The 26341-nt window shown below is 37.5% G+C and overlaps 1 protein-coding gene across 2 annotated transcripts in view; it reads left to right on the top strand.

The window, feature by feature from the left end:
- Positions 1-24892, top strand: part of LOC121443737 (protein XRP2-like) — a 31014-nt gene extending 6122 nt beyond the window's left edge. The window contains exons 2-6 of one of the 2 annotated variants that reach the window (XM_041645532.1): positions 7303-7968; positions 10692-10806; positions 21149-21234; positions 21775-21869; positions 24821-24892. In XM_041645532.1, coding sequence (XP_041501466.1) covers positions 7303-7968; positions 10692-10806; positions 21149-21234; positions 21775-21858 — 951 coding nt within the window. In that variant the 3' untranslated portion in view covers positions 21859-21869; positions 24821-24892. Of the gene's footprint in view, positions 1-7302; positions 7969-10691; positions 10807-21148; positions 21235-21774; positions 22462-24820 lie in introns of those variants that run through there. The other variant, XM_041645531.1, reaches the window with a different exon arrangement.
- Positions 24893-26341: the final 1449 nt, after the last annotated feature.

The following is a 26341-nucleotide window of genomic DNA, read 5'->3' as shown; positions in this document are numbered from 1 at the left end:
CCTCCCTTCCTTCATTTATTCCTTCATTTTTGATTTTTTGAGACAGGGTTACTCTGTGTAGCTTTGGAGCCTGTCCTGGCACTCGCTCTGTAGACCAGGCTGGCCTCGAACTCACAGAGATCCACTTGCCTTTGCCTTCTGAGTGCTGGGATTAAAGGCATGCGCCACCGCCGCCCAGACCCAGCTTCATTATTTTTAAGAAAAAATTAAATGTTTTTCTTTTATGTGTGCACGTGTTTTGCTTGCATGTGTGTCTATGTACCACGTGCATGTCTGGTGCCCAAGGAGGGCATTGGATCCCTTGGAACTGGAGTTATAGATGGCTGTGACCTGCCATGTGGGTGCTGGGAATCGAATTTGGCTCCTTTTCAGGAGCAACAAGTGCTTTTAACTACAAAACCATCTCTCCGGTCCCCTAATTTCACTTATAATTTCTTGCAGTGTGTGTGCTTATATACAAAGTCATTTGACTCTTATTAGATGTGCACTTGAAGCTTATTTGTTATGCGTTCAATTCTTCTGTATTTCTAGTTTTATCTATTTTGTACATATATGTAGATGTGTGGGTGAACTGTATTTTTAATTTTATCTACTTTTTGTACGTGTGGGGGGTACACATCCATGTGCCTATGGAAGCCAAAGAACACCCTTGGGTGTCATCCCTCAGACATCCTCCACACATGCACCCTCTTTGGAAACAGGTGCCCTGGAATTCTCCATGGATGCTAGGCCATGGGCCAGTGAGCTACAAGGATGTGCCAGTCACTGACTGCAGTGCTGGGGTGATAAACTTTGACTTAACTGCTGGGGATTGAACTCTTTTTTCCCTGAGGCTCTTTTGGATAAACTTTGACTTAACTGCTGGGGATTGAACTCTTTTTTCCCTGAGGCTCTTTTGTGTTCTCATACATGGATTGTTTTGTTTTTCCTGTTCAAGGTAGGCTCTTGCTATTTAATAGAGCCTGGATCTGAGCTATTTTCCTGCAACAGCCTATTTATTTCATATGCGCGTGAGTGTGCATGCAACCCCCCAATCCTGTATGTCTAGATTTTAATTTGAGGATCTTCTTTACCTATAAGTAATCGAGAGTAGTAGTGTTAGAAAATATTCCTTAGATTTAATTTTCTATTTTAGTTGGCTTCCTTTGGAAGTCCTAGGGATACAACCAAGGGCCTTGTGAACGTTAGGTGAGTGCTCAACAACTGAGCAGTGCCTCAGCCTCTTCTCCTAGATAGTTTTGTCTTTTGTTTGGTTGGTTAGTTTTGGTGGGGTCTCATTGTTTAGCCCTAGCTGACCTCACACTGACAACTTCCTGCCTCAGCACATCTGCTGATTCTCTTTCCTCAACATTTTTCAGTTTATCCCATCGTTCTTTTCCCCTCTAACTGCTTCAGTCCCTTCTGCCTAAGGCCCTCAGATTCACACTTCATATTTCCACATTCTTATTGATATTTCTGAATGTATGTTTAGCATGTTTAAGTTGTTCTGTAGCTTCTGTTGTCCATAGCTTCCACACTTTATACCAGGACCCCTAGTTTCATCTACTAAGGAATTTCAGCATGTTCAATATGATACCTTTTTCTGGAATGCTCTTTCTTTCCCAGTATTTCCAATAAACTCCAACTTATTCATACTCGCTTTGTACAGTAAGTCTTGTGTTGCCTGCTATGTGACCCTCCTCTGTATTTCTAAATTATTCTCAGCACCTCTCACTACATAGTCAGGTTGTTTAAATGGTCTATTTAGGCATATACTACTTCCCTTTTAGTGCCTAAAAGAGTGTCTAGTTAATTTTGGGTATTCAAATGTTGGTTGAGTGACTGAAAGGTAAAGTGACTTTTTGAAGATCATGTTGTTCATAGGTGACAAAATTGAGGCTGGAAAATGAGTAGCTCTTATTGCTTCATGCTATAGACCAGTGCTCATCCTAGAATATTATGTAAACTTGGATAAATATAATATTGTGTATGATGGAATAACTCACTTTAAGCTAGTTTAATAACAATTAACATGCTAACAAGTTACTTTGTAAGTAAACAATATGTGTAATGTATATAAAGGAACCTGTTTCTAGTGTATAGTTTTGCATGAAATAGTTATATTTATAAACAGTTAAAATAGTAAAATAGTTTCAATAAACTAAAAAGTAATACATTTCAGCTGTTGTTTTAAACTGTCAGACTGGCCTTTTATTAACACACTCCCTTCTTTTCCTCCTCCCTCCCCCTGCCTCTTGTGTGTGTGTGTCTAGTGTGTGTGTGTCTGTGTGTTGGGGTTATGTGCTGCAGATCAGACTCTGAGACTCAGGCCTGTTAACCACACTCCATCACTGAATTATATGTCTAGCCTCTGACTATATTTTGACAGCACAGTTAAAATTAAAAAAAAATAATGTGACATATTTTAGGCCTAAATTTACACCTAAATATCATTTTGTAGTGGGGTAAAGATTTTCAATTTAAAATGTTTTTTAAGAAGTGGAAGTTTTAAAAATTAAAGCACCAGGAAAAGCAAAGCACCAGAAAGCTGAAATAGTATGCATCTTTATTTTTTATTTAAATTTATTTATTTTTAAGACAGTCTTTTCTCATTTTACATACCAATCCCAGTTTCCACTCCCTCCCCTCCTCCTGCTCCTTCCACCTTTCCCTCAGCCCTAGCCCCCATCCATTCCTCAGAGTGAGGCTTCCCATAGGGAGTCAGCAAAGTCTGTCACTTCATTTTGAGACAGGACCAAGGCTCTCCCCCACTATATCTAGGCTGAGCAAGGTGTCCCTCCAAAGAGAATGGGTTCCAAAAAGCCCGTTCAAGCACTAGGGATAAATCCTGGTCCCACTGCCAATGACGCACAGACTGCCCCAGCTGCACAACTGTCACCCACATTCAGAGGGCCTAGATTAGTCCTATAAAAGTTCCCCCTCTGTCAATACAGAGTTGACGAGCTCCCATTAGCTCAGGTCAGCTGTCTCTGTGGGTGTCCCCATCATGATCTTGACTCCTTTGCTCATATTCTCACTCCTCCCTCTCTTCCACTGAATTTTGGGAGCTCAGCCCAGTGCTTCACTGTGGATCTCTGCATCTGCTTCAGCAGTTGCTGGATGAAGGTTCTATGGTGACAATTAAAATAGTCATCAATCTGATTACAGGGTGAGGCCAGTTCAGGCACCCTCTCCTCTGTTGCTTAGGGTCTTTATGGATTACTGGTAATTTCCCTAGTGCCATGTTCCTCACTAGCCCCATAACGGCTTCCTTGCTCTCCCTCCCTGTCCTTCCCCCTTCTTGAGCATCACATTCCCTCATGATCTCCTTCCCCCCGCCCCTTCTCCCCTCCTCTTCCCTTTCCACCGCCACCACGCTCTCAATTTTCTCAGGAGATCTTGTCTATTTCCCCAGGGGATCCATTTATGTTTCTCTTAGGATTCTCCTTGTTACCTAGCTTCTCTGGGGTTGTGGACTATAGGCTAGTTTTTTTGTTTCTTTACGTCTAATATCCACGTATGAGTGAGTACATACTGTGTTTTTTTTTCTGGGTCTGGGTTACCTCACTCAGGATGGTTTTTTCTAGTTCCATTCATTTGCAAGCAAATTTCAAGATGTCTTTTTTTTTTTACTGCTGTGTAGTACTCCGTTGTGTAAATGTACCACATTTACTTTTTCCATTCTTCAGTTGAAGGGCATCTAGGTTATTTCTAGGATCTGGCTATTACAAATAATGCTGCTATGCAGGGGCTGGAGAGATGGCTCAGACGTTAAGAGCACTGGCTGCTCTTCCAAAGGTCTTGAGTTCAATTCCCAGCAACCACATGGTGGCTCACAACCATCTGTAATGAGGTCTGGTGCCCTCTTCTGGCCTTCAGGCATATACAAATAATGCTGCTATGAACACAGTTGAGCAAATGTCCTTGTAGTATGATATCTTTGGGGTATATGTCCAAGAGTGGTATTGCTGGATCCTGAAGTAGGTTGATTCCCAATTTTCTGAGAAACCGCCATACTAATTTCCAAAGTGGCTGTACAAGTTTGCACTCCAACCAGCAATGGAGGCGTGTTCCCCTTGCTCCATATCCTCTCCAGCATAAGCTATCATTGGTGGTTTTGATGTTAGCCATTCTTACTGGTAAAAGATGCTATCTCAGAGTTGTTTTGATTTGCATTTCTATGATGACTTAAGATGTTGAACATTTCCTTAAGTGTCTTTTGACCATTTGAGATTCTTCTGTTGAAAATCCACTGTTTAGATCTATACCCCATTTTATAATTGGATTATTTGGTATTTTGATGTCAAGTTTATTGAGTTCTTTATATATTTTAGAGATCACTCCTCTGTCTGATGTGGGGTTGGTGAAGATCTTTTCCCATTCAGTAGACTGCCGTTTTGTCTTATTGACGATGTCCTTTGCCTTTTTTTAAATAAATTTTTTAAAAGATTTACTTATTTATTATGTATACAACATTCTGCCTCCCTGTATGCCCACACGCCAGTGGAGGACGCCAGATCTCATTACAGATGTTTGTGAGCCACCATGTGGTTGCTGGAATTGAACTCAGAACCTCTGGAAGAGCAGTCAGTACTCTTAACCACTGAGCCATCTCTCCAGCCTATCCTTTGCCTTATAGAAGCTACTCGGTTTCAGGAGGTCCCATTTATTTATTGTTTCTCTCAGTGTCTATGCTGCTGGTGTTATATTTAGGAAGTGGTCTCCTGTGTCAATGTGGCTGGATTTATATTGAGGTCTTTTATCCATTGGGACTTGAGTTTTGTTCATGGGGATAGATATAGATCTATTTGCATTCTTCTACAAGTTGACATCCAGTTATGCCAGCGCCATTGGTTGAAGATGCTTTCTTTTCCCATTGTACAATTTTGGCTTCTTTGTCAACAATCAGTTGTTCATAGGTGTGTAGATTAATATCAGGGTCTTCGATTTGATTCTGTTGGTCCACCTGTCTGTTTTTATGCCAGTACCAAGTTTAGCTCTATAATAGAGCTTGGAGTAAGGGATGATGATGCTTCCAGATGTTCCTTTCTTGTACAGGAATGTTTGGGCAATTCCTCTTTTTTTTGTTTTTGTTTTTCCATATAAAGTTGAGTGTTGTTCTTTTGAGGTCTGTGAAAAATTGTGCGGGGGGTTGGAGAAATGGCTTAGCGGTTAAGAGCACTGGCTGCTCTTCCAGAGGTCTTGTGTTCAATTCCCAGCATCCACATGGTGGCTCACAGCCATCTATAATGAGATCTGGTGCCTTCTTCTGGAATGCATGGAGGCAGAAGTTGTATACATAATAAACAAATAAATCTTTTTTTTTTTAAAGAATTGTGCTGGGATTTTGATGGGGATTGCATTGAATCTATAGATTGCTTTTGGTAAGATTGCCATTTTTATGATGTTGATCCTACCTATCCAAGAGCACGGGAGATCTTTCCATTTTCTGATATCTTCTTCAGTTTCTTTCTTCAAAGACTTAAAGTTCTTTGTACAAGTCTTTCACTTCTTTGGTTAGTGTTACTCCAAGATATTTTATGTTATTTGTGGCTATTATAAAGTGTGATATTTCTCTGATTTCTTTCTCAGCCCCTTTATCAATTGTATATAGGAGGGCTACTGATTCTTTTGAGTTGATTTTGTAACCTGCCACATTACTGAAGGTGTTTATCAGCCCTAGGAGTTCCCTCATAGAATTTTTGGGGTCACTTATGTATACTATCATATCATCTGCAAATAGTGAGAGTTTGACTTCCTCTTTTCCAATTTGTATCCCTTGATCTCCTTTTGTTGCCTTATTGCAATAGCTAGAACCGTGAGTACCATATTGAATAGATATAATGAATAAAAGAGTGAACAGCCTGGTCTTGTTCCTAATTTCAGAGAAGTCACTTTGAGTTTTTCTCCATTTAACTTGATGTTGGCTGTCGGCTTGCTGTATTTGCTTTTTATTATGTTTATATACGTTCCTTGTATCCCTGATATCTACAAGACCTTTATCATGAAGGGTGTTGGATTTTGTCAAAGGCCTTTAAACATCTAATGAGATGACCATGTGGTTTTTTTTCTTTCAGTTTATGTGGTGGATTACGTTGATGGATTTTTGTATGTTGAACCATCCCTGCATCTCTGGGATGATGCCTACATGATCATAGTGGATGTTTTTTCTGATGTGTCTTGGATTCAGTTTGCCAGTGTGTTATGAGTATTTTTGCACAATGTTCATGAAGGAGACTGGTCTGTAATTCTCTTTCTTAATCACATCTTTGTGTGGTTTGGGTATCAGTGTAACTGTAGCCTCGTAAAAAGAATTTGGTAATGTTCCTTTTGTTTCTATTGTGTGGAACAATTTGAGAAGTATTGAGGAGTTTTTCTTTGAAATTCTGGTAGAATTCTGTGCTGAAGTCATCTGGTTCTGGGCTTTTTTTTTTTTTTGGTTGGGAGGCCTTTTACATTCTAAACACACATTTTAATACTGAGCTGCATTCCAGCTGAAATAGTATGTTCTGATTAGGATAGATGCAGAGGATATAAGCTTTACTTTCTTAGCAATATTTTTGCAGCAGACTCTTGCTCTGTAGCCCTGGCTGGACTTGAATTCCTAGTAATCTTCCTGCCTCAGCTTCCCAAATGCTGGGATTGCAAGTGTCTACTCTCATGTCTGACTTACATAGCTACTCTGTTAGAATAATTGTTTTTAAAAATATATTCTTTACCATTGCACTCCATACTATTTTGTGGTCACACAGATTCCAAATAAGCTGAAAGACTGTTGATAGTAGCAATGATGATATGTCACCTGGGTTAACTCACAGGCAGACCCAAACCATAGTCACACAGGCTTTCTTTTAGCTTTGCATGCCCAGGCATGAAATTTGATAGCAGAAAGAGCAGATCCATTTCTTGGGAGGTAGATATATATTAATCAAGGTTATAAACTTTATATTAATTAAAATTGCCAAGTTCACCTCTCTGTAACAGCAGTATTGTTATCACACTTAGAAAATGAAAAAAAGAGAAGTCCTTGAGGTTATAGGCTTTGTGTATATGTGTGAATATCCCCAGTTGCCTAAAAAAGTTTACAACTGAAATGGTTGGAACAAGATCCAAGCACTTGCTGATTGTGTCCTTGAACTTTGGTTTCCTTCCCCCTTTCCTTCCTCATTCCTTTTATTTATTGGTTTCTAATTTATTGCAAAGTCAATGAAATTGGAAACTTAAGCTTTAGCATTAACAACTGTGTCTGGTATCCCATAGGCACTTACATGTTTTTGGTGAATATCTTAACAATACTCAAGGTCTTGTGCTTTGTCCCTGCAGGTTGATCCAAAAGATTATATTTTCAGTGGACTGAAGGATGAAACAGTAGGTCGCTTACCTGGAAAAGTGGCAGGACAACAATTTGTCATTCAAGACTGTGAAAACTGTAACATCTATATTTTTGATCACTCAGCTACCATTACCATTGATGACTGCACCAACTGCATACTTTTCTTGGGACCAGTGAAAGGCAGTGTATTTTTCCGAAATTGTAGAGATTGCAAGTGTACATTAGCTTGCCAACAATTTCGTGTGAGGGACTGTAGAAAGTTGGAAGTCTTTCTGTGCTGTGCCACTCAACCCATTATTGAATCTTCCACAAATATCAAGTTTGGATGTTTTCAGTGGTACTACCCTGAATTAGCAGCCCAATTTAAAGATGCAGGGCTCAGTATCTTCAATAATATATGGAGTCATGTTCATGATTTTACACCTGTGTCAGGAGAACTCAACTGGAGCCTTCTTCCAGAAAATGCTGTGGTTCAAGACTATGTTCCTATTCCAACTACTGAAGAATTCAAAGCTGTACGAATTTCTACAGAAGCCAATAGAAGCATTGTTCCCATATCCCGGGGTCAGAGACGGAAGGACAGCGATGAGTCATGCCTAGTGGTATTATTTGCTGATGATTATACAACTGCAAATGCCAGAAAATTAATTGATGAGGTAAGGAGAGAGAGAGAGAGAGAGAGAGAGAGAGAGAGAGAGAGAAGAGAAATAGACATAGATAGGACTTGCTAGGTTTTATTTATTGTTATTATTTGTAGTAGGAGGGAGGCCGCTTATTTGTTCCTGCCCACATAGCCCCAAAATAATCACACAGAAACTATATTATTTAAATCACTGTTTGACCCATTAGCTCTAGCTTCTTATTGGCTAACTCTTACATATTAATTTAACCCATTTCTATTAATCTGTATGTCACCACATGGCTGTGGCTTACTGGGTAAAGTTCCAGTGTCTGTCTCTGGCAGCTACATGGCTTTTCTCTACTCTGCCTTCCTTCTCCCAGCATTCTGTTTAGCTTTCCCTGCCTACTTAAGTTCTGCCCTATCAACAGGCCAAGGCAATTTCTTTATTCACCAGTGGTATTCACAGCATACAGAGTGAAATCCTGCATCAATTATTTACAAATTAATTATTAGAAATACTAGCAACCCTCAAGTTATAGTCCTCGAATTCCTTGGATCCACAAAGTTTACCTTAGAAGCAGATCTCTTGGTCTACAAAATCCTTCCTCCCTCTCTCTCTCTCTCTCTCTCTCTCTCTCTCTCTCTCTCTCTCTTGTTTGTTTTTTGAGACAGGGTTTCTCTGTGGCTTTGGAGCCTGTCCTGGAACTAGCTCTCTAGACCAGGCTGGTCTCGAACTCACAGAGATCCACCTGCCTCTGCCTCCCGAGTGCTGGGATTAAAGGCGTGCGCCACCATCACCCGGCCAAAATCCTTTCTCAATGCAACCTTTAAATCTAATTTAATTTAGTAAGCATTTGTTAGCATCAGTTATATGCAGGTTATGCTATTATCATATTTCATTCATTATATGATACAAGTTTGTTTTCCACATCTTTGCTTAAATACCTTGTAATTAGTTGCAACTTAGAAATAATAGAACCTAGGTGATACTGGAAATTAAGGCATACAGATACATTTCTTTGCCTCAAAGATTTTCCATTCTTCATCATAAACAGTTTCCACACATGCTCACAACAGTACTGCGTATTGAAGCATAGTCTTTGCTAATGATTTTTCTAATGAGGAAATTTTTTTTGGAGTTTTAATTGGTTTAGAGGTTGGAAATGATGTTTAAGAATACAACTTTTAGACCCTGTTTTGACAGTGTCATCCACACTGGGCTCCTTATTTTCTCTTGTCCCGTCACCATTGAGGGAGAGGTTTCTTTTGTCTGTGAGTTTTTACTACATATAATTTTCAAAGATTAATCATTCAAGTTAAACTCCATTTTGTTAGATAATTAGGATATTCTAACTTGTTTAAAGAAAAAAAGCCATCAACACAGTCTATTTGTGAGTCATCAATGCTCTGAACCTTTTGACTTTTGGTATCTGATGTGTGAAATGGCCTTTGCAAGAATATGACTTAGAAGAGTGATGTTCTTTAAATGTCCTTCTGGAATGCAAAAATAACAATCCTACACTAATAATAATAGTAACTTACTCTTACATACTTTTTACCAGTCGGGTACTTGTAAAGAGAGTTACATGAATTAACTCAGTGTTCAAAACAACTCTGTGACCTACAGACAGGGTAAATAACTTGGCAAAAGTCACTCAGCTAGCTGGTAAACATCAGAGCTGTGATTCATACATGCAGGCTGATACTCTTCCTGTATATTAACCCTTAAACATAAAGCTCTTGTGCTGTCCCAGTGCTGAAAGAAAGCTAATGCTAAGAAAAGGGAAAGACCTAAATGTTATGTTGACAGGTTATATACTATTTAAATTATACTTGAGTTAGCAAAGAAACTAGTTCTGAAAAAAATAAAAGTTAAGTATTTTCATAGCACAGCTATATTAGGACAGCTTAGACTGGGAGATGCAGTTACCAACTCTGATTTGCTGAGGAACATTATAAAATCACATTTTATATTGTTTTCACAAAGAAATTGTTTTCTTATATAGGAAGTAGACCACAACCTCGTGGTAATACACAGAACAATAGAAGTGGATTACTTTAAGATGTAAGAGCTAGCTAGAAACACACATAAGTTATTGACCAAACAGTATTGCAATTAACATAGTTTCTTTGTGATTATTTTGGGTCTGGGTGGCCAGAAAATGAACAAATAGCCTCCATCTACAAGCCACCATCCTGAAAAATAATTCTTTAATCCACCATCTCATTAACTTAAATTAAAATCAAAGCTCTGTTAATTTATAGACCTTGGGCAAGTTCTTAACCATGTCACATCTTAATTGTCTCATCCCTACAAGGAAGATGGTGGTGGTACCCATCTCATGAGAGGTTAAATGTATTTTGTATGTATATATGTATAATATTCAGAAAACTTCAAATGGTCCCCTATGTGTGGTCAATCATTCTTGCAATATACTATACAAATTGATGTGATGGCTTTTAAAATTAACATTACATGGTATTTTTCTGTTTTATTTTAACATCTTTATTATATTTAACAAATTATGTTAATTGTAGTGAACTATGGTAATTTTCATTGAACATTTTCTGTATCATCAAATTAAGCTTCTGGTTAGTAGTTGTAAAGTAGTGACAGCGGAGTCTGAATTACTCAGAACTAAAACAAAAATCAGAATGCTGGGTTGCATTATATATGGAAAAATGTTCAAATAACAAAACCTTGTTTTTATCCCAAAAGTTCATTTTCCAATCTGAATGAAGTTTTATTCTCCACAGATGGTTGGTAAAGGGTTTCTCCTAGTGCAGACAAAGGAAGTGTCAATGAAAGCTGAAGATGCTCAAAGGGTTTTCCGAGAAAAGGCATCTGACTTTTTTCTTCTTCTAAACAAAGGTATTTTCTGGGTGACTGGGGTACTTTTTTGGTTATTTTCTTTTTTGACTCTCTTAACATTTCTTTCATGTTGCCTTCGCTTTCTCTTTTGTTCGGTTTTCCCCAAAACCCAAGAAGCACTGTAGAACTCACTTTTCTCCTGTTCTTTCTCTTAGTACTTAAATGGTCACATTTCTGTATTATTTTAGTTGTCATTTTATTACTATTTTACCTTTGTACTGTTACATAATAAGGATATGCGTTGGCTCTACTGAAAAAGAAGAATTATAGTCACTAATTTTCTGTTTTCATATAATTAACTTTTTGTGAAAATTATAATTTTCCCTAGCAAGTGAATACCAGCAATAAGTTTCAGATAGTGAAGAAATGTGCGAAAGAGAGGAGCTAGAATCTGCCTGCCCCGCTGAAAAGATGATGCTTGCCTATATTTTCTTAAAGGCATATTGACTCTGGAGGCCAAAGTACTATCTTTCTGTTGGGAGTAGGGACATTGTTTGCTTAAGGCTCCAAGCCAGTATGAATAGCAATATGGAATGCTAATTGGGTATACTCTACAGACAGGGCACATCTGTATGTGTGTTCTTTATGTATAAATAAAATATAATGAACTCTAAAACTGTATGAAAAAAGCATAGAAGGACTATTACGATAATTTTAAGCAATAATGCTCTATGTAATTGGGCTGTTAAGTGTTAGCATAAAATTTCATATCTTTTTCTTAGTTATTGTGGTAGTGGCAATGACTTATTCAATCCAGTGCTTGAGTCTACCTCAGAATATATTTTGACATAGGAACATTCAAATAAAATCTTGGAAATGAACCTTAAAACTCTCATCAACTTCTAGGAATGGAATTAAGCAATAAGTCTAATGGATATCCTAAAGTGTAAGAGTTAGTATTGAATTCAGTAGCCTGAATTGGGTTTATATATTTGTATAATATTAGTAAAGAAGTCTTATAGAATTGCTTCAACCTAAACAGTACCTGTCTTTCAATAATACAACATTTCACATGGAAGTAGTAAAATGTTTTGTTTCTGGAAAAAGCAGAACTAAAACCAATGAGCAGATGTTACCAGAATTTCAGGAAATAATGTCATACAATCAAGTCTTAAAAAAACAAGAGATTCTGGGGCTAGAGAGATGGCTCACTGGTTAAGAACACTGACTGTTCTTCCAGAGGACCCAGGTTTGATTCCCAGAATCCACATGGTAGCTTACAGCTGTCTAATATTCCAGTTCCAGGGCACCTGACATCCCTTGGTAATACACCAATTCACATAAAATAAAAATAAGTAAAATAAAATAATTAATTAATTGAAAAAAACATGTCTACAGGAAGTACTTAAAGATTGAAGCACTCATGTCGGGTCAAAAGAATCAGCTTGAAGGAGTTTGCATTGGAAAAATTTGGGGGCAGTTTGACCATTGACTAATGGGGGTTGGGGTCAGAGTAGTAAGAGTGCTTGAATAGCATGAGGACCTGGGTTCCATTTCTATCACCAAATAAACCTTACAAAGAATAATGCAGGGGGGCCGGGCAGCAGTGATGCACGCCTTTAATTTCAGCACTCGTTAGGGAGAGGTAGGTGAATCTCTGTGAGTTCAAGGCCAGGCTGGTCTACAGAGCGAGTCCAAGACAAAGAAACCCTGTCTCAAAAAAAAGTAGTGCAGGTAATTTAATAACTGTTATGCACCTTTGGAAAAGTACTCCACACCTGTAATCCCTGTACTTGGGAGGTAGAGGCAAGAGGAGTTTAGGAGTTCAAGGACATTCTCAGCTATATAAGGAGTTCAGGACCATTTCAAAAAAAGAGGGAAGGGGCGATGGTGGCACACTCCTTTAATCCCAGGATTGGAAGGCAGAGGCAAGCCAATCTCAGTGAGTTTGAGGTCAGTCTGGTCCACAGAGCGAGTTCTAGGATAGCTAGGGCTACATAGAAAAACCCTGTCTCAAAAAAAGAAAAAAAAGGGGGCTGGAGAGATGGCTCAGTGGTTAAGAGCATTGCCTGCTCTTCCAAAGGTCATGAGTTCAATTCCCAGCAACCATGGTGGCTCACAACCATCTGTAATGAGGTCTGGTGCCCTCTTCTGGCCTGCAGGCACACACACAGACAGAATATTGTATACATAATAAATAAATAAATATTTTTAAAAAAAGAAAAGAAAAAGAAAGCAGGTGGATTTTATGATTATAGGCTGCGTCTCTTACCTTCTTTCTGCCTCCAACCTCTTCTGTCTTTGTTCCTTTCTTTTCTAAATCTGGGGAAAGGGAATCTTTCAATCTATTGCTAACTGAACCAAGATAGGAAAGAAAGTTACATGACACCACAAAGAAACAATGAACCAAGCCCAAAATACAAGACGTTCTATAAGATAACTAGCTTTCTTCAGGTGAGGGAACTCTTTTAGATTAAAATAATCTAAAGGGATATAACAATTAATGCAAAGAGAGAACCCTGATTTGATATGGGATTGATACAGTTTTTAAGCTAGGAGTTTGAAGGTGATAGGAGTTGTTTAATTTCCTTAGGTATGGAAATAGTATTGTGATTAGGTAGGAAATGCATTATGAGTATCATGGTGTCAGCAAAACAAGAATAAAGCATGTGTGTGCACTAATGTATAATATGTAGGGGCCAGCAAAATGACTCAGTGAGTAAAAGCACTTGCCACCAAGCTTGATGACCTTGAGTTCAGTCCCACGTGGAAGAAGGAGAGAACTTATACCCACAAGTTGTCCTCTGACTTCCATAAGTGTGTCCATGGCATGAGTGCCCACACCTCTACATCTATAAAAATAAGTAAATATACAAACAAATAATTGTTTAAAAAAACCTATGGGGCTAAATTTTGACTCTTGGTGACTATAGTTAAAGGTAAGGTGGATATTTATGCTGTTCTTTCAGTATTTCTAGTGTGTGTGTGTGTGTGTGTGTGTGTGTGTGTGTGTTTTAATTGAACATTGGAGGAGTTGAGCAATGTCTCAGCAGTTCAGAGCACCCACTGGCTGCTCCTCCAGAGCACCCAGGTTCTCTGGTCTCAGTGGTGGCTGACAACTGGCTGTAATTCCAGTTCCTATGGATCCAATGCCCTCTTCTGGCCTCCAAAGGCACTGCATGCACATGGTCCACACACATTTATGCAGGCAAAGCTCCCATAACACATAAAAGTGAAATAAAAACTTTAAAAAATTATATATCTTATTCTCAAAACCACCTAAAATGGATAAAATAATTTAGTCTGCCCAATAGTGAGTTTATTAGGTCATGTGGAATAGCAAGCCGACTTGATGCTAATATTCTAACACGGTGGAATAAGGTAAGCAATAGTCATTCTCAGGTAGGTAATTGTCCTGAGTAGGGCTGCTGTGTGCATTATAGAATGTTGAACATCATTTCTGGCTCCTGCCCTCTTGATACACATTTCTTCAGTTGTGGCAACAACAACAAAAATGGTTTTAGACATTGCCTGATGTCCTTTGAAATAATTGTCAGTTGAAAACCATTTTTTTAAATAATAGGCTTACTCTTGGAAATTTACCTTTATTGTAATTCATAGCTGAATCTAAATAGTCTTTAATCACAATTATCTTCTTTAGTTAATAAATATTACTATTTGACTATTAATAAGAGAATCTATTGTTTTCTATCCTAGAACTTCCAAACCGTACTAATCCTCAAAACTATGTAGGATGTTTTTAAAAATATAAATTTCGAACTACTCTCTCAGAAGTCTTTATTATATGTCCTTGGAATCAACATTTTGGTAGCTTCTCAGATGGTCTTGGGCACTAATTAGACTTGTTTTTCTTTGTTTGAAAGGCCCATCTTCTTCAACAAAAACAGTAGATGAGCTATGAGCAGTAGTGGACAAAATGGTGCTTTGTAGGCCATGCCAGGTTTGGTAGTTTAGTCTGAATTTTCATGCTTTTTATTTTTAATAAATCTCTAGAATAATTTAAATTTACAGAAACTTTGCGAAGACAGTACCAAGAGCTTCTGTATATCTTCTTCCTGCTTCTCCAAATGTTAACGTAGCCAAGGCACATTTGTCAAAAGCAAGAAATTGACATTGGTAAAATGTTTCCTTGTACAGTCGATTCTCATTTCACCAGATGTTTGCCAGCAAGTTCCAGGTCCAAAATTCATTTCTAGATCCCACGTTGACTTTAATTGCTGTGACAGTTGTCAACCTACTTTTGTTTTTCATCACCTCCAGTTAGTCTGAAGAATGTTGTTGTGTTGGGGATCATCTGCTCTTTTCTCAGGTTAGAAAGGGTTATAGATTTTGTAGAAGAGGTGAAGTTGAAATGGCATCTGCTGTGTTTACCTTCCATCGTGGCAGGGTAGGGTTACATTTGTGTTACAGGGCAAAGGTAGAAGTCAGGGCCGAGAGGCTGGAGAAAGTGCAAGATGCTGGTTACATCTTGTAGGAGCTGATTCTCTTCTTCTACCATGTGGGTCCCACAGATCAAACGCAGGGTGTCAGGCTTTTATTCTCATTTTTCCATCAGTCTAGAAATTTATATTTTGTTTGGTAACTTTTTTAATTTTTTCAGATTTATTTATATATAATTGCCAGATACTACATTTTAAAGTATATAATCTAGTGACCTGACCTATCCATATATTATAAATGATTACAACAAACAGTTATGTCTTCAAATTTTTTGTTTAAAATCTATTATTATTATATGTATGTTTGTGGGTGCATGTTCTGTGGCACAGCTATGGAGGTTAGGGACAACTCTGTTAAGTTACTTCTCTGGATTCTAAGGGTTGAACTCAGTTTTCCGTGGTGTGCAGCAAACTTTACCCTCTGAGTCATCTCAATGGCCCATAATTGGTTTTTTGTGATAAAAGCATTTAAAGTCTCAGCAATTTTCCAGTATACAATATGGTATTACTAACTATAGCCATCATACTATATATTAAATCCTAAGAACTTACTTATCTTAAATGTGTGTTGGGGGGTTGTGTTGTAGATTAAACCCCATGCATTTTAGACAGGAGATAGCTCAGTCTATATATGCAGCCTCAACATACTAATCATATAACTACACAAATTTATATGATGTAACCAGCATCTTGCACTTTCTCCAGCCTCTCGGCCCTGGGCTCACCCATGTTGTTGCAAATGGCAAGATCTTTTTTTGACAGAATAGACGTGAGTGTGTGTGTGTGTGTGTGTGTGTGTGTGTGTGTGTGTGTGAGAGAGAGAGAGAGAGAGAGAGAGAGACAGTCAGACAGACAGAGACAGACAGACAGACAGAGACAGACAGAAAGAGAGAGACAGAGATACAGAGAGAGAGAGGAGAGTGAGATTTTTTTGAGATAGGGCTTTACTACATAACCCTGGATGACCCAGAACTCACAGAGATCTGCCTGTCTCTGCCCTCCACGTTCTAGGATTAAAGACATATGCCACCAAGAGTAGTCCATACCATACTTTTTTTGTCCACCCAGTTGTCAACAAGACCCCTAAATTTGATTCCATTTCTTGGTTAGGGTGAATAATGCCTCAATAACGTAGGAATTCTTTCTGGGTAGTGATTTGATTTCTTTTGAATATATACCCAGAAGTGGGATTGCTGGATTATATGGCAGCTCTATTTTTAATTTTTTTGAAGTATTATCATAATGACTATATATAACAATTTAAATTCCCACTAGCGATGCACAAGGGTTCTTGTTCTTCTTGCTTCACATCCTCAGCAATGCATTTCCCTTTGTGATAATAGCCTAACATGTATGTGAAGTTGATATCTCATCATGAGTTTGATTTGCATTTTCTTGATTAGTGACATTCAGTACCTTTTCACATGATGTTTCTAATTTTACTGAGAGTTTCAAAGAAGTGCTTTGCATTTCAATTTTCTTTTCAATTCCATTAGGTTTCTGTTCTCGTATTTATTACTTCCTTACTTTCACTAACATTAGGTATGATTTGTTCATTCTCTAGTTTCTTAAAGTTTGAGCATAAGTTACAGATTTAAGTATGATTTTTGACATTGCTCTAAGAACTACAGCTAACAGCATGCCTGCGTGAAGCATATGTACACACATGTTCTCATGAAGCACAGAATAGCCTTCCTCAGTTAGGTACAGTGGACACCAAGTTTGGGGGCTGTGTCAACACCACAATCAATAGGGATCTCAGAAATATGAAAAATAAGGCACAATTCAGATGGTGAAAAGGATATTTGCGTATATAAGAGGAATAAAACAAGAATGCTAACTTCACTTAGCTAGGAACATGAACTACAAGCATGTCTGAGAATAACTACAAAAGTAGACTCAAGTATTGATGGGTAGTACACACCTAAGTGTAGAGGTAGTTACAGGAGAATTTTAACAAGTATGCAAATAAGGATCTCCTGCATATATATTTAATAATGATTTTTTCCCTATACGTATGACTTTAGCTGTATCATGCAACTTTCAACACATTGTATTTTCATATTTATTCAACTCAAGATTTGGCAAAATACAGCCCACAGCCTGCATTAGAAAATGAAGTTTTTGACTGGGTGGTAGTGGCACATGTCTTTAATCGGGAGGCAGAAGAAAGTGGATCTATGTGAGTTTGGGACCAGCCTGGTCTACAAGAGCTAATTCCAGGACAGGCTCCAAAGCTACAGAGAAACCCTGTCTACTAAAACCAACAAAACAAAATGAAGTTTTATGGGATTATGGTCATATTCATTCTTCTGTCTATTCTGCTGGGTTTTCTTTTTTTTTTTTTAACTACAACCAAAGATTTGTTTCATGGCAGGCAATGTATAGTCCACAAGGGCTAGAATACTTTCTATCCGGTCCTTTATAGAGAAAGTAACTTAATATTTAATTTAGTGAAAAGTATTTTTAAAGCCAGTATAGTGGCACATTCCTGAGACATGATCATGAGTATCAGGCCAACATAGGCTATATGTTAGTTCAAGATCAACTTGGGTTACGTATTAGAATACTGTCTCAAAAAAAAAGAAAAGAAAAACAAAAAATTGGAGATTAGAGAGATGTCATTAGGATCACTTGCTACTCTTCCAGAGAACCAGAGTTCAATTCCCAGTACCCCATGTTGGGTGGCTCAGAAATGTAAAATCTGTTGCTTGGTAAAATGCTATATAAATATCTATTATGCCAACTTAATTGATAATGTGCAAGTCATCTCTCTCCTTTATTTTCTGCCTACTTATTTGATATATTAATGAGAGAAATGTTGACCTCTACAGGTGTCACTGAGGATTTGTGTATTTCTCTTTTCTAATTATTGAGGCTTCACCTTGTGTACTTTGAAGGTCTATTAATTGCATATGCATTAGAATTGATAGATTTTTCTTTGGAAAACCCTTGTTTATATAATAACGCCATCTAGCTCTGATTATCTTCCCTGTTTTAAAATCAATTTTATCTGAAATTAATTAATTAATAAGGTTACTGTTTTTTAATTTGGTTAATATTTCATTCTGTATTTTTGTTAATTTTTTATTATTTTTATTACTTTAAAAAATAATATCAATCCAAATTTCCACTTCCTCCCCTCCTCCCACTTCCCTACCACTCCCTCCACACACCCTCCCCCTTACCCCCTCCCACACACACCCTCCAATCTTAAGAGAGGTTCAGTCCCACTCTTGTGGAATTTGTTGCCTCAATCCTGCTTGGCCCAAGGTGGAGTTTGTTGCCTCAGGCCTACTTTGGCCTAGGTTACTGGCTTTGATCTATTTCTGTAAACCCTGGTCTGGATCCACTCCTGCAAAGGTCCTTGGCATGGAGTTGGTCCTGCAAAGGCCTCTGGCTCTGATCTACTGCCTTGGGGCTCCCAGGCTCAGGAGCCCCCAGAACCGCAGAGGCTTACTCCCTCAGAGGTCCCAGACTCACTCTAGGACCCACAGAGGTTCCAGGTTCCTGCCTATTCCCTTCGATGTCCCAGACCAATGCCAGGACCTACAGAGGACCTGGCTCAGGCCTACTCCCTCTGAGGTCCCAGACTCACACCTGGCCCCACAGAGATCTCTGGTTCCTGCCTTTCCCCTCTCGGAGGTCCCAGATTCACACCCAGACTGGCAGAGGTCCTGGCTCAGGCCTAGTTCCTGAGGGGTCCTAGACTCAAGTCCAGACCCACAGGGGTCCTGGCTTAGGTATACTCCCTTGAAGGCCCCAAATTCACATCTGGACCCTCAATAGTCTCTGACTCTGGCTCACTCACTCAGCAGTTACTCTCCTGTACCTGTTCCAGTGGACTTCACTGTCTCTGGACCAGGACCCTGGTTCAATCCTGGTCCACCAGTGTCCCAGGACTGGATTGGCTCACAGCTCCTGCTCCCATGGAGCTTGCTTCCTCAGGTTCACTACAGCCTAGGTAGCTGGTTCCATCTCACTACTGTGGAATTTGTTGCCTCAATCCTGCTCTGGCCCAAGGTGGCGTTCGTTGCCTCAGGCCTACTTTGGCCTAGCTTACTGGCTTTCGATCACCTTCTATATTTTTATACTTAGGCCACATACCACTGAAGGTATACAGACAAGGCATTGCCTTCTAAGGTTGCTTAGAATAAGTCTTTGTATGGTCATATCACTAACTTGATAGACTCATTTATTTTAGTTTGCTTTTAACTTTTAGAACTGCTTTTCCCCCCACATTTACTTTTGGCTTTGAAATACTGACATGCTTTCCAATATCAAGTTATATAAAAGGGTACATTGAGACGATTTTCACCTGCATCCATGCTACTACATGACCCTCTCTTTCCTCTTCTTATCAGCCACATTTTCCACAGAGCCTTTTTGCCAAGAGTAAGAAAATGTAAACAGTTGCCTCTTCTTTGACTCAGTACTTATCATAATCTATAGATACTATGTGCTGTAAACTCCTAGTTTAGCTTGTTCACTAGGTCTGTGTGAGGGTACAGTTGACTGTTTTAGTACTTGCCTTTCCTGTTTGTTTCTGTATTAAATTTCAACCCTCCAGTTATTTCAGTGCCAAATATAATGAGATCTATCTCATTCTTGTGCTTTGTCCAGGTCTCAGAACTACATTAAACTTAGCATTCATATTTTGTTTACCTTGGTTTTTCAGATGTAGTACTCCATTATTCTATATTGTTTTGTTTGTTTAATTAGTTTATATCTGTTTTTGAGACACATTTGTAAACTCCTTGAGGTCAAAACTTCTCCATCACCATAGGAAATAAAATGCTGATCTGTTTGGAATATAGTGATAGCTGAATACACATTAATTGAAGCACACATTTTCTTGGTCTGATTGGCTTTGGTCATGCTTGCCAACAAATCTATGCTAAATTCCAGGTTTGCCAAAGATTAAATCATGAATATTTAACTCAAAATGTAAGTCAGAGGGGGTCTTAAAAGCATTAAATTAATGGGTGGGAAAGGAGGCACAAATCTTTCTATTCAGAGGATTAAAAATAAAAGTTTGATATTTACTTTTAGAATGTAACTTTAAAACACACTTAAGGAAAATTCTTTCAAAGAGGCATTGCTTTGGTGCCTGGCCTCAATTCCCTTTTGATTTATTTCCATAGTTGGTGAACTAGAACTTGGATGGTTAAGTAGGGGAGCTGGAAGGAGGGCAGGCTGCCTGGTAAGACTTGTGTGTTGACTTGGATTGTTTTTATCTTGTTTGGTATTTTGCCCACTAGTCTTTGTACTAGTGGAGATTCTTTTATTTTGTTTGTTTGTTTTGTTTTAAAAAGAAAAACAAAAACCAAAGAAACCAGACAATTTTCAACAGTTGAAAGCGTGACAGTAAGGGTTGGAAAGATGGCTTAGCAGTTAAAGAATGCTTGCTGTTCTTGCAAAGGACTGGAATTCAGATACCAGGACCCAAATCTGGAAGCTCAGGAACAACTGTCCATAACTCCAGCTACAGGGAGTCCAATGACCTCGTCTGTCCTCCACAAGGCACTTGCAGGACTCCACATGTACACATACCCACACACATACATAATTTTTAAAAATGTGATACAGTTGTGTAATAGTACGGGAGCTGTGCATCCTAAGATGAGACTCAGTGTTTATTTGTTTTATGATAGGGATAGGGAAAAGTTAAAATGATGTGCCTTTTTATCTCCATCCTTCTTCTTTCCCACCTGATGAAGATACTGGAAATTTCTCAGAGAAGAATCAAAAAATGAATGCTGGGTTTAATACATACCTGTAAAGGCAGAAGGATGGAGAAAAGCTCAAGGGCAGACTAGTCTACATAGTGTCTTTCAGGGCTACATAGTGAACTATGTCAAAAATCTAAAAGAAATTCAAGAATAAGCTTTACAATATATTTGTATTCGTGGTGAGAAAAAACTTCTTGGGGTTCATTTTAGGTCCTGTGATTGCCCTGGAATTTAATGGAAATGGTGCTGTAGAAGGATGTCACCTTATCGTAAACGAGATATTCAACGGGACAAAGGTATAGATCTTACTTATCTTAATCTAATTTTCCATTTTATCTCCTTTCCCTTACAACCAAATAGTACTTGTATCTATAGTATATTCTTTAACCCATAGGCTCACAACCATATGTAACTCCAGCTTCAGAGGTCCAATATCCTCTTCTGACCTCTGAAGAAACCAAGCATGTAAATGGTACACATACATACATGCAGGCAAAACATTCATACATATAAAAAGTAAATCTAAAAACTTCTTAAAGATAAAACCCTAAGCTTGGGCTGGAGAGATGGCTCAGAGGTTAAGAGCACTGGCTGATCTTCCAGAGGTCCTGAGTTCAATTCCCAGCAACCACATGGTGGCTCACAACCATCTGTAATGAGATCTGGTGCCCTCTTCTGGCCTGCAGGCATACAAGGAGGCCAAACACTGTGTACACAATAAATAAATAAATCTTAAAAAGAAAACCCTAAGCTTATGACTTTGTTCTATAAATATGTGGCCTTTGGTATTTAAGGGCCACAGAACTAATCTTATGTTTGTTTTGTATTTTAAATAGATGTTTGTATCAGAAAAGAAGGAGACAGCATCTGGAGATGTTGACAGCTTCTATAACTTTGCTGAGATACAGATGGCGATTTGAAGCAGACTGTGGTATTAAGCTCTTTCTAATCTTTATATAGAGAGTTTGATAAAATACTTATGTCTATTAGTCTTAAGCCATTAGTAATTTTTACTGATTCTAAAATTGTTAAAGGCTATTTTTAAATAATTCTTTGAATACTATATCATTTACTTGAAGATCTAAAATAGTTCATTTAAATTAAGTAATTTTAGTCATCTTATAAACTATTTAACCCCTTCAATGAGCTTTCAGTTTTCTTTTTATATAATACTCTTATTAGAAAACAGAAGTTGCTACCGGTTAACAATTTTAATACTAATTAAAAATTCTTTCAAATCTTTGATAATTTAAACTTTCCTTAGTGCTCTATGGCATTCATTTGATAGTGTATTTTGTTACTTATTTTCTCTTTTTATTTAGAGGAATTTGTTACTAGGTAATAATTAAATAAACTTATGTACTTTTTAAATGCATATCCAGTTAAATAATTATTTTCTTCTTGCATTATATGGCTAATGAGATTTTGTACATGGAGTTGACATACTATTTTGTAAATTGAAAATTTTTTAAAAAAATAGGAATTTGAAAACTGAATGTGGTAGTGCCATCTGTAGTCCCAGGCTACTTGGGATGCTAAAGTGTAAGAAGCTCTGGAGCTTGGGAGTTCAAAACTATCCTTGACAACATAGTGAGATCCTATTTTAAAAGAAAGAAAAAAACTAAGATATTTGGTAATCAGCTTTGCAGATACTTCTTACTGATGCTGACATTGCCATTTTAAGAACTAACTTCTTCATAAGTTGTATTGCTCTTTTTAAAATACAACTGCCAGATGATTCTTCTGTTTCCTAGTAAGAAAAAGCCTATGCAATATAAAACTATAGAACAGCAATCACCAGCAGATTTGACAGAAGCGATCACTGTCTGATAGCTCTTGTGACTAGCAAGAGACCTAGAGCAAAACCTGTGACTTTTAGATAAGAAATACTTTTGGGTAAGGTCTGATGATAAGCTAGGCAGGTTATTCAAGATCTCCATACATGTTTTTACTCATGTAAAGTAATGTCCAAGTATGATAAAAATTTTGGTAACCTGAAATCATTATTTCTCAAATCCATTTAATGATAGTAATTTTCCAGGAGGTATGGGAATTGTTCAGAAATCCACATTGGTCTTCAGAGGCATAGATTGTTTTCAAGGGAAACTGCTCTAGGGAGGGTTGTCATCTAAACTAATCAGTTCTGAAGGTGTTAATAGGTTGCTCTTATCACATTTAGCAGCAAACAGGGGCAGCTTTCTAAGGCCTATTTAAAGGAATCTGAAACTCTATTTTTATAAAACTAAGACTGAAAATGGCCACTTGTAAAAATTCCTCTTATGGTTGTTACTAAAACTGTATTTTCTGTTTAAAATGCTTTAAATCAACTTATAACTACCTGTTGAACTGTTAATGTGTAGAAATAATACTTTGTTATGCTAAATTAATAATATGGAACACCTACACTGTGCCTAGCCTTGTGCTGACTGTCATCATTTGAGCATTTCTTTTATAAAAGCATTGTGTTCTACAAAGTCAATATGATCTCATGAGGTACAAATAAAAACTTCTGGCAGGTATAATAGAATTTCTGTCATATTTTAAAAATAATCTTTACAAATTGTGGTTAGAGGCATTAACATTTCCCTGAGCTAAGCTATAGTAAATGCATTCTTTTCTGTCTTGGTTATTAAATGTTATTATTCACATTTAAAATAATCTCAATACTTGTTTTTTCAGAACTAAAATGCAGCGTTATACAAAGCTATACCTTAAGTTTTTATCTTATCTGTAACGTTGTGCAAAAACTCAGGAATATAATGTAAAGGAGACATAAAGATTTTTCCACCAAATTTAGCCTGTTAACCAAAGCCTAAAATTTTCTATTCAGTTAGATAGGAACTTTTACTGATGTTGACTATTTACTGACATTAATAATTATCAGTTGGCTATTGAATATTTGAAAGATTTTTAAAATAAGTAGTTCTGTGTTGTTTCTGTAATTCTAAACTTTGATAGTATTCATGATATACTAAATACATTTCATTTCTGAGTAGTTTTTAAATTTTTGAAAAATAAATAGCAATGAAAATTATTTTTATTGTCATATTTGTTTAAACATCTTATCAGTTTACTTGCATTAATAGTACTGCTATTTTTCTTTTGGGTCTGTATATGTGTAGCTTTTATGTAAATTTAGTGTTTATAAAATGTGCTTTGCAATAAATGTTAAAATTAAAATGGTTCAACACTAACTTTTTGAAGAGTACTTCTATATTTTTTATACATGTACCAAAATTTGATACAGTTTTTATTTTCCTTTTGGGTGTTTTGTTACACAATTTTTAATTTTAAAAACAAAATAAAGTGGTCTAATCTATGTGTCATATTAATGAGAAACGAACTGTATGCTGAGTGAGTGTATATGTGTTTGATGTATATATGTGCATGTTTATATATGCAAGGTACTCTGAAGAAATGAAAAGGAAGCAACATATTTTAATATAAGGAATTTCTATCATAATGTTTTCTTCGGTAAAATAAGTTACATTTTAGTATGACTGAATATTTGCTAAGATTAGGCATCTTTCTCTTCCATATTAAAAAAAAGCTGTGTGTAGCATATAGAGTTATAATCCCAGCACTTGGAAATTCAAGGCCAGCGTAGGTTATGCATTGAGTCCCAGGCAGGCCTGGGCTACATAGTGAGAGCCTCTCAAAAAATAAAGAATTGTCATAAACTTTCTTTCAGATTTAGAAAAGTAGATGATAGTTTTAATTGTCAAATTTACCAGTTTTTATATTCCTTTCCTAGCTCATAAAACAAATACTGAAAGTGCAAGTTAGTTTTAAAAGATATAACATGATGTTTATTTCCACTTATAAAGGTTCTTCAAGTTAGTTTTAAAAGATATAACATGATGTTTATTTCCACTTATAAAGGTTCTGCAAGCACAGTAAGAACATTTGGAGCATTGGAAACAAGCAGAAATGACAACACAATAATAAAATTACTTCATGTTGGATAATTCTTCATGTCTAAACTTTGCTTTCCTCATAAAAGATATATTTAAGTTTTCTATATAAAAGGGAATGTGATTTTGATGCACATTAAAATTTGAGAAGCTCATTTCATACTGTTAGTTCTCCAAGCTCTAGAATCTAGATGCCTTCAAAACCCATTGTAGTACTGGAGAGATGGATCAGAGGTTAAGAGCATTGACTGCTCTTCCAGAAGATCTGGTTCAATTCCCAGGAACCACATGGTGACCCACAACCATCTATAATGAGATCTGGTGCCCTCTTCTGGTATGCAGGCATACATGCAGGCAGAGCACTGTATATATAATAAATAAATCTTTTTTAAAAACCCACTCTAGAAAACATATCTTTGAAAAGCACCTCCTTTGCAGTTGATGGCAATTAATGTGCAGAGTATAGACTGGTGAGTTCTCGGCCCTAAATGGGACATTTGCATCACACTAATCCCTACAAAGCTCAGGGATCTTCTTGGAATAGGACTCGGAAAGATCCAGAGGTGGTGGATCACATCAAGGGAACTATATTCTGGATACAAACAGGCAGTTGTACACATGAACTTAGAGTGATTGTAACCCCATGCATAAGACTTGTGCAAGCTCCAGTCAGATAAAAAAAAAATCACAGCACAGCCGGGCAGTGGTGGCGCACACCTTGAATCCCAGCAGAGGATGGGGAGGCAGAGATGCCTCCCAGGGAGGCAGAGGCAGGCGGATCTCTGTGAGTTCAAGGCCAGCCTGGTCTATAAGAGCTAGTTCCAGGACAGGAACCAAAAACTACGGAGAAACCCTGTCTCGAAAAATCCAAAAAAAAAAAAAAACAGAAAACAAAAAAAAAAAAAAACAAATCACAGCACAGAAGGGGAAAGGAGGCACAAAAATCCCACCACTAGCTAAGACGCTACTGGCATTTAATGACAGCTGAGAGAGAATCAGGATTCTTTAATGACATGACCCTTGGTAGGTTGACCATAGGCTCTGACAGGCCATACTTCCAAACTAGCTAGCAACACAAACTGTACTTGATGGAAGAAAAACAAATCTCATGAGAAGGAATGAGAAGATAGTGAAGGGAGTTATGGGAGGAGTTGGGTGAAAAGGTAAATATGTTCAAAATGTGTCACATGAGATTCCCAGAGAATGAATGTTTAAAAGATAGATGCAGGAGGTATGATGTAGATGGATGAATTGGTATTGGGTTTCCTGCAATCTTCTGATTTCTGTGTTGTGTCCATAAATACTGTACTACTTCAAACACAGCACAAGATCCTTAAAACAGTTTTGTTTAAAGTACACCACTGAAAAAGCCAGCCGTCGTGTGAGTGGTGGTCATGTATTATAACTTCACTCTGAAGTATCTTTCAAAGGTCCATGTGTTAGGCTCAGCAGATAAAGGGCTTTGCTGTACAAGACTGGCAACCTATGT

Source organism: Microtus oregoni, unplaced genomic scaffold (assembly GCF_018167655.1).
Source record: "Microtus oregoni isolate MIOR12 unplaced genomic scaffold, Mior012 000112F_ref0000385, whole genome shotgun sequence".
Taxonomy (NCBI): Eukaryota; Metazoa; Chordata; class Mammalia; order Rodentia; family Cricetidae; genus Microtus; species Microtus oregoni.
The sequence above is the reverse complement of the archived record's forward strand: the minus strand, read 5'-3'. Positions and strand labels throughout refer to the sequence as shown.